At 41.3% G+C, this 18,105-nt stretch overlaps 1 protein-coding gene across 1 annotated transcript; it reads left to right on the top strand.

Annotated features, from left to right (window-relative positions):
• The first annotated feature begins 231 nt into the window (after positions 1–231).
• LOC123993273 (fructose-bisphosphate aldolase B-like) lies at positions 232–7,236 on the top strand. The gene is made up of 9 exons (XM_046295209.1): positions 232–386; positions 2,589–2,701; positions 2,940–3,145; positions 4,963–5,017; positions 5,178–5,338; positions 5,566–5,649; positions 5,880–6,054; positions 6,274–6,473; positions 6,682–7,236. The coding sequence occupies exons 2-9, from the start codon at positions 2,590–2,592 to the stop codon at positions 6,775–6,777; spliced, it is 1,089 nt and encodes a 362-aa protein (XP_046151165.1). The 5' UTR covers positions 232–386; position 2,589; the 3' UTR covers positions 6,778–7,236.
• The last annotated feature ends 10,869 nt before the right edge of the window (positions 7,237–18,105 follow it).

The following is an 18,105-nucleotide window of genomic DNA, read 5'->3' as shown; positions in this document are numbered from 1 at the left end:
CAGTATGAAACCTGAAAAGCAACATAATAAATATTATCTGGATTTATTTTAAGGCACACACACCATCATCATGCACTCAACGCGTGCTGTAATGTATAACAAAGGGTTACCTGAGTATACATGGCCTTCCTTTTATCTTGGAAGTCATACTATCAACTTCTGATAAAACTCAAAGTCCACAAAAGATGCATTGATACACTAACAAGCCCCCGTCCGACTTTCTCGACCAATTGCAGCCTCCCCGCCTCCGTCATCCCGTTCAATAAATAATGCTTTGTAAGCCGGAATCGGCCTTCTCAACGAGTCATAATTGTTGCTTGGAAGTAGAAGACCCATTTTCTATTCATTTTCTGCAGCTGTCGGTGTTGACTTTGTCATATTTTTAAGTAAGTTTTCCTCTCAGCTTCAAGCTTAGCCTAAACGTACTAAAACGTTGGGAAAGGTTGCCGGTGGACAGCAGCGCTGAAAGTAGATGCTCTGAAATGTTGCAATGGAATTGTAGTAGGTTAAAACGTTTCAGTCCGATGTTGCAAGAAAGTCTTTGGAAGTTTGCATTTTTTTTAGGCTCGATGAAGTATGCGAACCTCTGCAACCCATGCGTCAGATACCTCTTCTGTCTAGTCAAAGCAGTGTAGGCGAACTCTTTGTAATGCAAGTGTAAGCCTATAACTTTTTTTTGCTTATCTCAAATGTAGATATACACGTATGTAATTGAAATCCTGTAACTCGACAGCGCGTGATTGTCAGCGTTTAGCTAGTCTGAAATGCCCCACAAAATGTACATTTACATCAGCGTTCTACCTGCGCTTATGTTCTGGCTGGCTTAACTTGTGTTAATTATGTAGGGTAATCTTGTTATCGCGAATGTGTTGGCAAAATATACCTTTCTGGTCCTCCGGAATGCTCTTTTAATTATATTTTAAATGGTACGACTGACTCCCGGTTTACTGTGAACCTATTTATCCCAGGGAGAGGGTAATTTATCATGGGTGTATTCATTACGCAGATTCTGTTGCAAAACGTTTTATACCTAACACTAAAGGTGACGTAAAAGCTGGTGGGTACATAAACGATAGTGCTGAGTGATTAATGTATTTCGAGGCCGTTTTCAGTTCTATTAGGATAATCACTGTTTTCGATTACAATTCTTATTTTTAAAACATTAAATGCATTATAAAATAATGACAAACTGATTTTGGCGCTTTTAATGGAAATTACAAAGTCAATCATGTTTTTTGTAAACTTGATTTAACTAGGTCAGTTAAGAACAAATTCTTATTTACAATGACGGCCTATCAAAAGGCAAAATGCCTCCTGTGGGGACGGGGGCTGGGATAAAAAAAATGCTGCAAAGCACAGACATAAGACAACAGAAATAAGTGAAAATGTAACTGCCAAAACATTGAAACTATTATATTGTCTCAGTCAGGTCCACGTTGGGTAGACATCAATAGAATAGGAAATTAAATAAGATGTTATTTGTGTATATTCGTTTTTTTTAAATTCCGTAGCCATCTCATTTCTGCTCAGGTAGAGTCTTGGCAGCCAAGACGACAAATCTAACGTCATCTGTGCTCCCCAGGCTTACTGTCTTTAGCCAACCTGTGTAGCTAGCCTGCCTATGCTGCAGCGCTGTCATTGACAATCATTTGACTTGTTCTTCAAAGTAGATATAGCACACTTTCAACCTGTCATTTAGTTGTGTACATTCCTCTCCCATGCTGTCTATGCAGTCTATCGACAGTAGCAGGCATAATAGTATATGTCTAGAGGGGAAGAGCTGAAGCGAGAGGTTTCACTCTTGCCAAAATGCGTTTATGGGTTATTTTGGGACAACGACACAGTTTTAGGGCGGAGACATGAGCATCTCGTCATTATATGTAGATCTCTGATCAGTTTCTGTCCGAGCCGGAAATATGCGCTGATTATGGTAGCTAATTACCACTCTTCTGCGCAGAACTAGGTTGAATATTTGCTTAATGAAAACAAACTCCTTTCAGCCCAGCGTCCCACATAGTTCTTGACTTGATTTCTCTCGTAAATTATTTGATTTCTCTAGAGAGAAAAAAACGAACTAAATGGAATTCAAGTAATTGAACAGAACTCGGTCAATTAGTTGTTTAATGAATCGACAAAAAAGAAATGTCGGTTAATCGCTAAGCATTATTAAACAAAGTTGTAGCAGTTAAAATGTAATGTTTTAAACACGTTGCCATTCCAATCTGAAAAGTCGGCGACGTCTATGCTCTAAAGTGGAGTAAAGTATTCGGTTCCTTCAAACTTCATCCATCCACTTATTTTTTTTATAGACCCAACTGAGCTAAACGTTTTTTTTCAACAGAATCGGCATAATTAATACACCCCAGCTTTCAGACTAAAGTTCAAACTTCAAGCCATATATTGACAGTTGCTGAGGGAGGAGGGTGAAGGTCCTGTGCAGAGGTGGTTGAGTACTGTTAGTGTCTGAGAATAAACCACACTTGAACCACCATCAAGACAAATTAGTCTACGTAACGAAATATAGGTTACTGGATTGAATTGATTAAATTCCTTTTTTTTCTGTTAACTGACTTTTCTCACCTACACAGGATGACTACCCAGTTCCCATCCCTCTCTCCAGTGCAGAAGAAGGAACTCTCTGACATAGCCCAGAGGATTGTGGCTCCAGGGAAGGGCATTCTGGCAGCAGATGAGTCCACAGGTGAGTAGGCCAAACTGGTCATGGAGGACTGGATGAGTGGGGTGGAGAGGGTGTTGGCGAAGTGGGTGTTGTATTTTCTCAGCAAGTAGTGGTGTGGCCTGTATGGGTTTGGCATCTGAAGGGTAAGAGTTGGAGGTAGCCTTAATTTGAGAAGTTGCAGGAATCTGTCATTCTTGCAGGCATTGTTCTCCCCCCTGAAATAACACTAATGTTCTTCCCTGCCAATTTCTCCATCCAGGCACCATGAGTAACCGCCTGCAGAAGATTAACGTAGAGAACACTGAGGAGAACCGTCGGACTTTCCGCGACCTCCTGTTCTCTGCAGTTGACCCCAACTGCATTGGTGGAATCATCTTTTTTCACGAGACACTGTATCAGAAGTCTGACAAGGGTGTCCTCTTCCCCCAGGTCATCAAGGACAAGGGCATTGTGGTCGGCATCAAGGTGAGAGGACCAGCAATACCACCCTTCAATCCTTGATCAGGGAAGTGAATTGTACTAGATCAAACGCTGAAATTAGTATGCAGTTTAATTATGTAGTAGGCTAGCATGGGTATTTGGACATGGCCACACTCTTCCCATAGTCAACTGATAAGATTGATTAGGTGAAGGCAATTATAATCATATGCCCATCCAGCCAACAACTCACTACTTGAGTATATACCGGTTTCACTTATCAAGATTGTGTGTGTGATGTAATATAATGGCATTATAACAATCAAACACTACTGGGAAAGGGTAGGCTTGGGCTCTATACTGTATGTATCAGGGTATTTTGAAAGTGTGTGCTATGCCACCACTTATTGCTAAGTTTAGTATAACTAAGAAATCTATGATGTGTCAAATGAATTATTTCCAGCTCAGGGCTCAAGCTATGCATTTATGTTTGCGAAGTGTCTAAATGTCAAGCTCAAGCTTCTTGGTTACAGCCGAGACATTCAATCCCTTCCTCGATCAAGATCCCTGTTGCCTAAATGATCATATCGCCACCACCTTACCTGTCACCCTAGACCCGCTTCAATTTGCTTTCCTCCCCAATTGGTCCACAGACGACGCAATCGCCATCACACTGCCCTATCCCATCGGGACAAGAGGAATACCTATCTAAGAATGCTGTTCATTGACTATAGCTCAGCATTCAACACCATAGTACCCTCAAAGCTCATCAATAAGCTTGAGGCCCTGGGTTTCAACCCCGACCTGTGCAATTTTGTCCTGGACTTCCCGACGTTCCGATCCCAGGTGGTGAAGGTAGGAAACATCTCCACTTTGCTGATCCTCAACACTGGGGCCCCACAAGGGTTCGTGCTCAGCCCCCTCCTGTACTCTCTGTTCACCCATGACTGTGTGGCCATGTACACCTCCAACTCAATCATTAAGTTTGCAGACAACAGTAGTAGGCTTGATGGCCAACAACCACGAGACAGCCTAAAGGGAGGAGGTGAGGGCCCTTGGAGTGTGGTGTCAGGAAAACAACCTCACTCAACGTCAACAAAACAAAGATGATTGTGGACTTCAGGAAACAGCAGAGCACAACGTATCACCAGGGGGAAACTACTTGCCTTCTAGGACACCTACAGCACCCGATGTCACAGGAAGACTAAAAAGATCAAGGACCATAACCACCACAGTTCGCTCCGCTACCATCCACAAGGCGAGGTCAGCACAGGTGCATCAATGCTGGGACCGAGAAACTGGAAAAACTGCTTTTATCTCAAGGCCATCAGACTGTTAAACAGCCATCACGAACAGAGGCTGCTGCCTACATACATACTTGAAATCATTGACCACTTTTTAAAAAAATGGATCACTAGTCACTTTAATGATGTTACTTTAATAATGTTTACATCTTGCATCTCATGTTTACATCTCACTATATACCTTGCTCCTATAACCATTAACTTCTGGACTAGACCCTCTAAACCTCAGCACTCCCTCAGTGACCTGAATAAGCATATTTCATTCTCGGAACCCAACATGTGGAATTGTTAGCTATTGCTGCATTGTCGGAACTAGAAGCACAAGCATTTCGCTACACTCACATTAACATCTGCTAACCATGTGTATGTGACTAATAAAATTAGATTTTTTTTAAATAGTATTGTTTCGCCCCCCAATAAAGTTTGGGGAAATTAGCGCCCCTTGTGTGCACTTTTGGTTATACATACTCCGGTATGGTACAAAATCGCTACCACTGTATGAACATCTGGATACCACCCAACCCTAGGAAAGGGGTTATAGTTTGACTGTTTGTTTTCTAGGTGGACAATGGCACAGCTGGTCTGAATGGAACAGATGGAGAGATGACCACACAGGGTAAGAATAGCTCATTTCTTTTGCAACTCTAAGTAACAAATGCATTAAAGCTATACATTAAAATCAACCAGCTTCTCCTATCTCCCTAGCCCACATTTAGTCAGTTTGACATGGTGGCATGACCATGGAAGCAATGTATTATAAAAACCTCTTTCATCAGGTCTTGATGGACTCTCGGGGCGTTGTGCTCAGTACAAGAAGGACGGTTGTGACTTCGCCAAGTGGAGGTGTGTGCTCAAGATTTCAGACGCCTGCCCCTCAGCCCTCGCTATCGCAGAGAACGCTAACGTACTTGCCAGATACGCCAGTATCTGCCAACAGGTGTGTGCATGCCATGAGAACTTTGTTTTAAAACTGTAGTGTTTAGGGTAGGCTCAAATATAATGTCCCACCGGGGGAAATTGTCTTAGACACACAGTACTGCTACTGTATACACTACCTGACTTTACGCACAAAACTAACAAATGAACTGAGAATTGAACTGAATTCCTCAAAGGCAAGATTTGTCCATATACTGTGTCCACATGTGATAACTGTCCTCTCCTCAGAATGGCCTGGTGCCCATTGTGGAGCCAGAGATTCTGCCTGATGGAGACCATGACCTGCTGTGCACTCAGTACGTCACTGAGAAGGTGATCATAACCTTGCTGTCCTCTCAAATACTTTGTTGGCCTTCAGTTAAACACTCGTGCATCACATTTCTGTCATTTTCTCTCCCTTCCACAAAGCCAGTGCTGTACTGGTTTACCAGCATGGAATTACAAACGCATCCCTCATTCTCCTCTCAGTCATGCCCCAATTTAAGTTCACATCACTGAACCTGAACCAAACGCCTCTCTAAACCCAACCCTCCCCTCACCAGGTTCTGGCTGCCACGTACAAGGCCCTGAACGATCACCATGTCTACTTGGAGGGCACCCTGCTGAAGCCTAACATGGTCACCGCCGGACACTCCTGCCCCAAGAAGTTCACCCCCCAGGAGGTCGGCATGGCCACCGTCACTGCCCTGAGGCGCACTGTCCCTGCCGCCGTGCCTGGTGAGACTGGGTTGGGGGTTTGTCGAGGTGGTGATGGTAATGTAAGTATTGGGATGTGATCCAACACTGTGATTGTCCCAAACAGGTGAGGTTAGGTGAACAGGTAGACTTGAAACTTGAAGTAAAAATTGTATATTTGGTTGATCGGTGATGCCGAAATGAAACTATCACCAAATTGCTAAACATTCTAACCCCCCCCCCCCCCCCCCCCCCCCCAAGGCATCACCTTCCTGTCTGGAGGCCAGAGCGAGGAAGAGGCCACTCAGAACCTGAACGCCATGAACCAGACGGCCCTGCACCGGCCCTGGAAACTCTCCTTCTCCTACGGCCGTGCACTCCAGGCCTCCGCCCTCGCCGCCTGGAAAGGCAAGGCCGCCAACAAGAAAGCGGCACAGGATGCCTTCACCTCCAGAGCAAAGGTAAGATGGAGGGGCTATGCTATTTTAGGGTAGGGTTGACACCTTGCTTACAGGTGCAGGCTACATGAATATCATTGGAATGCTATTGTGTGGTGTAGTTTTCTTGTATCCTGAAGTAGTGGCCCATTTGCGGTCTCCTTTCTCGCTCTCAATGCTTCATTCTGGAACCACATACCTTGATTACTGAATCACAAATGTACATTTTCAGAGCAATGGCCTTGCCTCCAAGGGAGAGTACACAGTGGTGAGCAGCGCTGACCAGGCCTCCATGCAGTCCCTGCACACAGCTAACTACGTCTACTAACTCGACCACATGTCAGACAAGGACCAAAGAATGCAGAAAATGTCATCTGTACACGTCCCTTCTCATTCCTGCAATGACAACATTCCCCTATGACCATGAGTTATTATTTTACTACTAATAAACAGATTGAGTAAATAAAATAAATGTGAAATGTTTAAACTTGGGCCTCCAGAGTGGCGATGCTAGAGGTGTCACTACAGACCCTGGTTTGAGTCCAGGCTGTATCACAATCGGCTGTGATTGGGAGTCTCATAGTGCGACGCACAATTGGTCCAGTGTCGTTTGGGTTTGGCTGGGGTAGGCAGTCATTGTAAATAAGATTTTGTTCTTAACTGACTTGCCTACTTAATAACCTCTTATGGCTTCGATCACCCTACAGGGATCAACATCAGGGGGAAATTTCAGTATAGCTAACTAAAAATCCAACATTGTAATATTAAACAATTCTTGAAAATGCAAGTGTCTTACATCCTTCAAAAGATTAGAATCTTGGTAATCAAACTACGTTTTCTGATTGAAAATATCTATTACAGAGAACAAACACCATGCTTTTGTTTGAGAAGAGCGATCAACAACAAACATTTTCCACCATGACAGTTTTGACACATTCACATCTGAAGGTAAAATTATCACTTACTGAGGGTCCGAGTGATCAAATGAAGTGCCGTTTTCTTTGATAAAATCCATTTTTATAGCCTAAAACGAAACATTTTGTAAACCGTTTGTGTCGTGAATTCCATCTCTATCAACTTTTGACGGAGCATTTGACGTAATTAGTGTGTGTAAACAATTATTTATCTAGTCATAGTTGGTTTCAGTGCAATCCTCTGGATCCTCTGGATGTTTGAAACACAGCCAAACTTGATTGTTTTTTTTGCGGGGAGTATTGACCGAAGTAAACTGATTTGAAGACAAAGACCAATGTCATAAGGCGAATGCACCAATTTGTAAGTCGCTCTGGATAAGAGCGTCTGCTAAATGACTTAAATGTAAATGTAATAATATTAGCGAAGCTTCGTTGATTGACTGTATTTCTGCCCAATGACCACTGATCTTTTTGAAATATAGCTGGGTAGATAGCCAATGAGCTGAGGTAAACGCCAGTATGTGATGGTTATGGTTTGAACCACCATCCCTTGTTTGTAAACGCACATGTAACAAACTTCATTCTCGCCATTGACCATCAGAGTAGTTGCAGTTACGCTTGTTACACACAGCAGTGTTTTGGAAAGTGTTTTTTTCAATGATTTCATTGAAGACATCATGGCGAATAAATCAGGAAAAGCGAAGTCCAAGTCTACGTATACAGATCTGCACCAGATTATAGAAGAGATTGATCGGGAAAGTTATTTTTATTTTTTATTTTTTTTATTTATTATTATTATTTTTTTTTTTGAGGAATCTTTGAGTGTTATGGTTCAAACATTGAGGAGCTGTTTCTGCAAGGACAGGACATACTTCTGGATGGGTAAGTGCTAACTCCGTTGTATGAAATATAAATATTTTTTGCAAAAATATATATTGATTTTTTTTTCTCCAATTTGCAATGAAATGTGTAAAGTACACTGCTATAGTGTGTGTACGACCCATAACCTTTGTGTGTGTGTGTATATTCCATGTCAGATATATATTTTCCATTTTTTTATTCAAATGGAATGGAGTAGAACAGCAAACACACACATGGCTACTGCGCCTGCTACTCCTCTCCATTTACATTTGAAATAGCCATTGGGTGCTATTGGGGGAGGGCAGGCCCACAACAATGGCCAGAGTTGAATGTAACAGCACTTCACCTTAGTGACTATTCCCTCTGCTCTATACAATACATATCTGTTTATTTTATGTGATGATAAAAGGCTCATACAATACAAATATTATTTTTGTTTTCTTTCACAATGATACGACTCCGACTGGGAGCCCCCGGTGCCAAGCTGCCCGCTCTACCTCTTCCCCCTCTACTCCTGCCTCCAGTGGTGTTCATATGCCACAGTTCATTACAGCAGGCATGACTGTGCCTCAGGGCCAAAAGGGCACAGCATGGAGATGTCGTTGTGTTCTGTGTCGCATGAAGTCCCCCATCACCTGCACCACTTGTTCAGTTTGCCTCTGCTTTACATCAGAAAGAGACTGCTATGGGACATGGCACAGGCAGCCAAATATTGTGTAGAGGACTTCCAAAGGGTCTACCCCTTTTTTTTAACCAAATGTTTTAAAACATTTTTATTTAAAAATAATTGTGTTAGAATTGCTTTTTGATATGTTGTATATAGTTACAGGTCATTTCGGCCATTTGGGCAACTTGTGTGGGACACCTGGGTGACTTCATGCTAAATGTCATTGTTACGAATCCCTTTTGGCCCGACAGGCTAGGGGGGATGGTAATGAGACCCGTAACATAACTCATGCAATTTATAATAGTGACAAAGTAAAAGTGAGAACGAAATAACCACGACTATTGAAATCTACCGTCAAACTCAGGGTTTACTGGAAAACACACAGTAATGGGGGGAGCAGGAAAAGGGGCTGAGCTGGACCCAAGGAAAGAAATAAGTATTCAAAAAAACACCCCTAAGCTAGACTAGCCTATTTCAACAACAGCTAACTAACCAAAAATACAGTGGGTGGTCCGCCCAGTTCTAACTAGGGTATTTAACAAAGTTTACCTACGGGTAGTGTATGCCAATGGGCGACTTGTCTTGGTTCCTGCTTTTCCCACCAGCAAACAAACACAAACACCATAACCAAAAACAATACACAGTTGAGGACAAAGTGATATGGCGGTGCTCAAACAAAAGATAGCATAAAGAGAGTGAAACAGAGAGATCTACAGAGAGATTTAGCTCTACAGCAAACAACTGACAGGGTTTTTAAACAAAGGGAAAGGAACGGTGATTGGGTAGGAAACAGGAGGAGGTGTGTCTTCTGATTGATGATTGGGGAGTGATGATTTTCACCTGTGAGGGGAGAAGGAGAGAAAAGAAACACACACACAGGATACTTGTATCCGTAACAGTCATGTAGCTCACCCATTCCTGAAGTTATTCGTCTGAAATTTTGCACACCTACAGTTGCCCTCTTGTGTTATCCATCAAAATGATCTCCCTGTGGCTATTCTAGTACATGTCAAAGATGATGCTACAACAATAAAACACAGAAAACGTATGCTCTTTATCTTTTCTTCCACCAGATCTACTGTTATATTCTCCTACATTCAATTAACATTTCCACAAACTTCAGAATGTTTCCATTCAAATGATACCAAGAATATGCATATACAGTGGGGCAAAAAAGTATTTAGTCAGCCACCAATTGTGCAAGTTCTCCCACTTAAAAATATGAGAGGCCTGTAATTTTCATCATAGGTACACTTCAACTATGACAGACAAAATTAGAAAAAAAAAATCCAGAAAATCACATTGTAGGATTTTTAATGAATTTATTTGCAAATTATGGTGGAAAATAAGTATTTGGTCAATAACAAAAGTTTATCTCAATACTTTGTTATATACCCTTTGTTGGCAATGACAGAGGTCAAACGTTTTCTGTAAGTCTTCACAAGGTTTTCACACACTGTTGCTGGTATTTTGGCCCATTCCATGCAGATCTCCTCTAGAGCAGTGATGTTTTGGGGTTGTTGCTGGGCAACACAGACTTTCAACTCCCTCCAAAGATTTTCTATGGGGTTGAGATCTCGAAACTGGCGAGGCCACTCAAGGACCTTGACATGCTTCTTACAAAGCCACTCCTTCGTTGCCCGGGCGTGTGTTTGGGATCATTGTCATGCTGAAAGACCCAGTCACATTTCATCTTCAATCCCCTTACTGATGGAGGGAGGTTTTCACTCAAAATCTCACGATACATGGCCCCATTCATTGTTTCCATTACACGGATCAGTCGTCCTGGTCCCTTTGCAGAAAAACAGCCCCAAAGCATGATGTTTCCACTCCCATGCTTCACAGTAGGTATGGTGTTCTTTGGATGCAACTCGGCATTCTTTGTCCTCCAAACACGACGAGTTGAGTTTTTACCAAAAAGTTATATTTTGGTTTCATCTGACCATATGACATTCTCCCAATCTTCTTCTGGAACATCCAAATGCTCTCTAGCAAACTTCAGACGGGCCTGGACATGTACTGGCTTAAGCACGGGAACACGTCTGGCACTGCAGGATTTGAGTCCCTGGCGGCGTAGTGTGTTACTGATGGTAGGCTTTGTTACTTTGGTCCCAGCGCTCTGCAGGTCATACACTAGGTGTGGTTCTGGGATTTTTGCTCACCGTTCTTGTGATCATTTTGACCCCACGGGGTGAGATCTTGTGTGGAGCCCCAGATCGAGGGAGATTATCAGTGGTCTTGTATGTCTTCCATTTCCTAATAATTGCTCCCACAGTTGATGTCTTCAAACCAAACTGCTTACCTATTGCAGATTCAGTCTTCCCAGCCTGGTGCAGGTCTACAATTTTGTTTCCAGTGTCCTTTGACAGCTCTTTGGTCTTGGCCATAGTGGAGTTTGGAGTGTGACTGTTTGAGGTTGTGGACAGGTGTCTTTTATACTGATAAGTTCTAAAAGGTGCCATTAATACAGGTAACGAGTGGAGGACAGAGGAGCCTCTTAAAGAAGTTACAGGTCTGTGAGAGCCAGAAATCTTGCTTGTTTGTAGGTGACCAAATACTTATTTTCCACCATCATTTGCAAATAAATTCATAAAAAATCCTACAATGTGTTTTTCTGGATTTTTTTTCTCATTTTGTCTGTCATAGTTGAAGTGTACCTATGGTGATAATTACAGGCCTCATCTTTTTAAGTGGGAGAACTTGCACAATTGGTGGCTGACTAAATACTTTTTTTGCCCACTGTACTTGCCTCTGGGGTTGAGCTACAGGCAGTTAGATAAGGGTATGTCTTCAGATGGAAATTGAGAACAAGGGATGCAGACATAAGTTAGAGCCATTTTGCAATTGTTAGCACAAATGAAAACTGTTGTGATTGAAGAAGCAATAAAACTGGCCTTCTTTTGACTAGTTGAGTATCTGGAGCATCAAAATGTGTGGGTTCGATTACAGGCTTAAAATGGCCAGGACTTTCTTCTGCAACTCGTCAATCTATTCTTGTTCTGAGAAATTGACAAGAAACTGAAGATCTCGTACAATGCTGTGTGCTACTCCCTTCACAGAACAGCACAAACTGGCTCTAACTAGAATAGAGTGGGAGGCCCCGGTGCACAACTGAGCAAGAGGACAAGTAAATTAGTGTCTAGTGAGGAGTCTCAAGCAAGTCCTCAACTAGCAGCTTCATTAAGTAGTACCCGCCTACACCAATCTCAACGTCAACAGTGAAGAGGCAACTCCAGGATGCTGGCCTTTTAGGCATAACTGCAAAGAAAAGGCCATCTCAGACTGGCCTATAAAAAGAAAAGATGGGCAGAGGAACTCTGCCTAGAAGGCCAGCATCCTGGAGTTTCCTCTTCACTGTTGACATTGAGACAGGTGTTTTGTGGGTACTATTTAATGAAGCTACCAGTTGAGGACTTGTGAGGCATCTGTTTCTCAAACTAGACACTAATGTACTTGCTCAGTTGTGCACCGGAGCATCTCACTCGTTCTATTCTGGTTAGAGCCAGTTTGCTCTGTTCTGTGAAGGGAGTAGTACAGTGTTGTACAAAATCTTCAGTTTGTTGGCATTTTCTCACATGGAATAACCTTAATTTCTCAGAACAAGAATAGACTGACAAGTTTCAGAAGTTCTGTTTCTGGCCATTTTGAGCCTATAATCAAACCCACAAATACTGATGCTCCAGATACTCAACTAGTTATCACGTCATTAAATCAGGAGAACAGTTTAGCTGTGCTAACAAGGGTTTTCTAATGATCAAGTAGCCTTTTAAAAGGATAAACTTGGAATAGCTAACAACGTGCCATTGGAACACAGGAGTGGTGGTTGCTGATAATGGGCCTATGTTGATAAATATATATATATATTTATTTTTTAAATCAGCGACATAGTCACTTACAACAATCAATTTGATGTTATTTTAAATGGACATTTTTTTTATATATTTCAAAAAACATGGACATTTCTTAGTGGCTCTAAACTTTTGAATGGTAGTGTATATATATATATATATATATATATATATATATATATATATATATATATATATGATTTATTTTTGTTTTAAGTACCCACCTCATGAAAGTCACCCTTTTTAATCCAGCCAACAATTGTAGCCATTACAGTTCAACATGTAGTTTCTATACATTGCTAATGTTACATTTTCAGCAAATGGCATTATTGTTAAATGCTTTGGCCATTTAATTAATTTACAGACAACCCCCTAAATGTATTCCCCCCACACACAGCATTTGACACATTTACAACAGCTAGTTTAAAAAAACAACTTTATTTAATGATATGTTGTGTTCCAATGGCAGATTAGGTAACACAGGAGTGGTGGTTGTTAATGGGCCTCTGTAGATGTTCCATAAATAAACCATTTCCATCTACAATGTCTACACTGTATTTCAATGGACATTTCTAGGTGACCCCAAACTTTTGAACGGTAGTGTGTATACAGTGGGAAGAACAAGTATTTGATACACTGCCGATTTTGCAGGTTTTCCTACTTACAAAGCATGTAGAGTTCTGTCATTTTTATCATAGGTACACTTCAACTGTGAGACATTAATTTGCATTTTATTGCATGACAAGTGTTTGATCACCTACCAACCAGTAAGAATTCCGGCTCTCACAGACCTGTTAGACACCAGGGAAAAAATTGTAGACCTGCACAAGGCTGGGATTGGCTACAGGACAATAGGCAAGCAGCTTGGTGAGAAGGCAACAACTGTTATGCAATTATTAGAAAATGGAAGAAGTTCAAGATGACGGTCAATCACCCTCGGTCTGGGGCTCCATGCAAGATCTCACCTCGTGGGGCATCAATGATCATGAGGAAGCTGAGGGATTAGCCCAGAACTACACGGCAGGACCTGGTCAATGACCTGAAGAGAGCTGGGACCACAGTCTCAAAGAAAACCATTAGTAACACACTACGCCGTCATGGATTAAAATCCTGCAGCGTACGCAAGGTCCCCCTGCTCAAGCCAGCGCATGTCCAGGCCCGTCTGAAGTTTGCCAATGACCATCTGGATGATCCAGAGGAGGAATCGGAGAAGATCATGTGGTCTGATGAGATAAAAATAGAGCTTTTTGGTCTAAACTCTACTCTCCGTGTTTGGAGGAAGAAGAAGGAGGAGTTCAACCCCAAGAACACCATCCCAACCGTGAAGCATGGAGGTGGAAACATCATTCTTTGGGGATGCTTTTCTGCAAAGGGGACAGGACGACTGCACCGTATTGAGGGGAGGATGGATGGGGCCATTTATCGCGAGATCTTGGCCACAACCTCCTTCCCTCAGTAAGAGCATTGAAGATGGGTCGTGGCTGGGTCTTCCAGCATGACAACGACCCAAAACACACAGCCAGGGCAACTAAGGAGTGGCTCCGTAAGAATTATCTCAAGGTCCTGGAGTGGTCTAGCCAGTCTCCAGACCTGAACCCAATAGAAAATCTTTGGAGGGAGCTGAAAGTCTGTATTGCCCAGCGACAGCCCCCAAACCTGAAGGATCTGGAGGTCTGTATGGAGGAGTGGGCCAAAATCCCCGCTGCAGTGTGTGCAAACCTGGTCAAGAACTACTGGAAACGTATGATCTCTGTAATTGCAAACAAAGGTTTCTGTACCAAATATTAAGTTCTGCTTTTCTGATGTATCAAATACTTATGTCATGCAATAAAATGCAAATGAATTACTTAAAAATCATACAATGTGATTTTCTGAATTTTTGTTTTAGATTCCATCTCTTACAGATGAAGTGCATCTATGATTTAAAAAAATGACAGACCTCTACATGCTTTGTATGTAGGAAAACCTGCAAAATCGGCGGTGTATCAAAAATACTTGTTCTCCCCACTGTATATATATATATTATATTTAAATATATGTACCAGTCAAAAGTTTGGACACCCCTACTCAAGGGTTTTTCTTGATGTCTTTTATGAAATAGCCCTGCTTTGTCACATCTGATTGTCTCAAATGCATTGAAAGAAATTCCACAAATTAATTTAAGGCACACCTGTTAATTCAAATGCATTCAAGGTGACTACCTCATGAAGCTGGTTGAGAATGCCAAGGATGGCTACTTTGAAGAATACACAATTTGATTTGTTTAACATTTGTGGTTACTACACGATTTCATAGTTGATGTAGTCACTATTCTACAATGTAGTAAAAAAAAATAACTTGAATATGGTGTGTCAACTGTTGACTGGTACTGTACATGTTGAAGAGGGTAGGGTTTAAGCTGCATCACTGTCTCACCCCACTGCTTTGTGGAAAGACCACATTATTTGTGTACATGGATTTTATCCTACAATGCAAATTGAGTCAAAAGCTTTTTTGAAATCAACGAAGCATGAGAAGACCTTAACTTTTTTTGTTTGTTAATTAGGATGTGCAGGGTGAATACGTGGTCTGTCGTACGGTAATTTGAAATTTTCTCAATTCATTTTCACTGAGGAAATGTACACGTCTGCTGTTGATGTATATCCCACAATTATTTGGCTCAAATTTGTCTCCCATTTTTTGTGGATTGGGGTGATCAGTCCTTGGTTCCAAATATTATGGAAGATCTCGCTTAAGTGACTACCTCATCTCTGTACCCCACCCATACAATTATCTGCAAGGTCCCTCAGTCAAGCAGTGAATATCAAACAGATTCAACCACAAAGACCAGGGAGATTTTCCAATGCCTCGCAAAAAAGGGCACCTATTGGAAGATGGGTCAATATAAAGAAAGCAGATATTGAATGTCCCTTTGAGCATGATGAAGTTATTAATTACACTTTGGATGGTGTATCAATACACCCAGTCACTACAAAAATAGTCATCCTTTCATTATATATTTTTTAAAGTAGGCAAGTCAGTTAATTAAGAATAAATTCTTATTTACAATGACGGCCTAACTTGGATGATGCTGGGCCAATTGTCTGCCGCCCTATGGGACTCCCAATCACAGCCGGTTGTGATATAACCTGGAATCAAACCAGGGTCTGTAGTGACGCCTCTAGCACTGAGATGCACTGCCTTAGGAAGCTCCCGAGTGGAGCAGCGGTCTAACTCAGTTGCCGGAGAGGAAGCAAACCACTCAGGGATTTTACCATGAGGCCAATGGTGACTAAAACGGTTAGAGTTTAATGGCTGTGATAGGAGAAAACTGAAGGTGGATCAACAACATTGGAGTTACGACACAATACATTCTGAAAAGAAGGAAGCTGGTACAGAATAACAAATGTGACAAAGAAATTAACTACGTCATATAATTAAAGCATTATGTTTGGGGCCAATCTAACATAACAGATCACGTAGTACCACTCTTCACATTTTCAAGCATGGTGGTGGCTGCATCATGTTTTGAATATGCTTGTCATCTGCAAGAGATGAAAAAAATGTAAAAAACTTTTTAAACTATTGGAATAGAGCTAATAAGCACAGGTAAAATCCTAGAGGAAAACCTGTTTCAGTCTACTTTCCAAAAGACACAGAGACAAATGAACTTTTCAGTAGGACAAGAACCTAAAACACAAGGCCAAATATAGATGGGATGACTTTGAATGTTCCTAAGGGCCTAGTTACAGTTTACACTTAAACCGGCTTGAAAATATATGGCAAGACAAATTGCTGTCTAGCAATGATCAACAGCCTGCTTGATAGAGGTTGAATACTTTTTATAAGAATAATGAGCAAATATTGTACAATCCAGGTGTGCAAAGCTCTTAGAGACTTACCCAGAAAGACTCACAACTGTGTTCACTATCAAAGGTAATTATAACGTGTGAATACATATGTAAATTAGATATTTTTGTATTTCATTTGCAATAAATTAGCAACATTTTTTAAAAAGGTTTTCACTTTCATTATGGGGTATTGTGTAAAAAACATTTAATTCAGGCTGTAATGCAACAAAATGTGCAATAAGTCCAGGGGTATGAATAGTTTATGAAAGCACTTTCCAGCCTTGTAAGACTAAGTAGCTAGATTATTGTCAATGTACAGTGTTTACGTATAGTAAGAACTAAAATATACATTTTAGACTCGAATTGGACGTAAGTTTAATTCTTGCACTTGCTAGTGTGACTCACCTGCGGCAGCTGAGCGCTCCTCGAGACTTGATGGTTGACCACTAAAGCCAGTGGCTTATCAATGTTAGAAATGATTGGTAGTCAAAAGGTAAAACAATAACATGATATTCAGCTGCAGCTGAGCGCTCCTCGAGACTTGATGGTTGACCACTAAAGCCAGTGGCTTATCAATGTTAGAAATGATTGGTAGTCAAAAGGTAAAACAATAACATGATATTCAGCTGCAGCTGAGCGCTCCTCGAGACTTGATGGTTGACCACTAAAGCCAGTGGCTTATCAATGTTAGAAATGATTGGTAGTCAAAAGGTAAAACAATAACATGATATTCAGCTGCAGCTGAGCGCTCCTCGAGACTTGATGGTTGACCACTAAAGCCAGTGGCTTATCAATGTTAGAAATGATTGGTAGTCAAAAGGTAAAACAATAACATGATATTCAGCTGCAGCTGAACGCTCCGCGAGACTTTATGGTTGACCACTAAAGCTAGTGGCTTATCAATGTTAGAAATGATTGATAGTCAAAGGGTAAAACAATAACATGATACTCAAATGAGTAGCTGTGTATTGAGTGAAAACTATTTTTTAAAGCATTTGGTACAAAAAGCAAGCTACACAAATACAGTGCAATTAAAAACACCCCATTACACAAACAGTTTTGTATTGCTATCCTTGTTGGGACCAAATAATTGATTCCCATCCAAAATCATATTTTCCTTAACCCTTAACCTCAAACCCTTAACTCTAAAACTTTACCTAACTGTAACTCCTAACCCTAATTGTAACTCTAACCCTAAAATAGTATTTTTCCACATGGGGATGGCAAAATGTCCTTGTGTTACTATCCTTGTGAGGCTACCCACAAGGATAGTTGAACAAAAACACACTCACACCACACAGTTGCTGCAGTACAGTATAATTCATATGTTATTATTGACCATTTCCATTCATCAGATATAGGACAAGTTCTGACTATAACTATACGTCCTCCACTAAGGGGAGTAGTATACACAAACGAGCCAAATTAACACGTTTGATTGGTTAGTGAGTATAGGCCTGCTGAGGTGAAGATTATCAGGAGTAGGTTGAATAGTATGCCTTCTCATTTTTAGGTTTCACTTTAATTATCCCCAGG

The sequence above is a fragment of the Oncorhynchus gorbuscha genome, linkage group LG13, assembly GCF_021184085.1.
Source record: "Oncorhynchus gorbuscha isolate QuinsamMale2020 ecotype Even-year linkage group LG13, OgorEven_v1.0, whole genome shotgun sequence".
Classification (NCBI taxonomy): Eukaryota; Metazoa; Chordata; class Actinopteri; order Salmoniformes; family Salmonidae; genus Oncorhynchus; species Oncorhynchus gorbuscha.
Note: the sequence above shows the minus strand (reverse complement) of the source record. Positions and strands in the feature narration are given on the sequence as shown.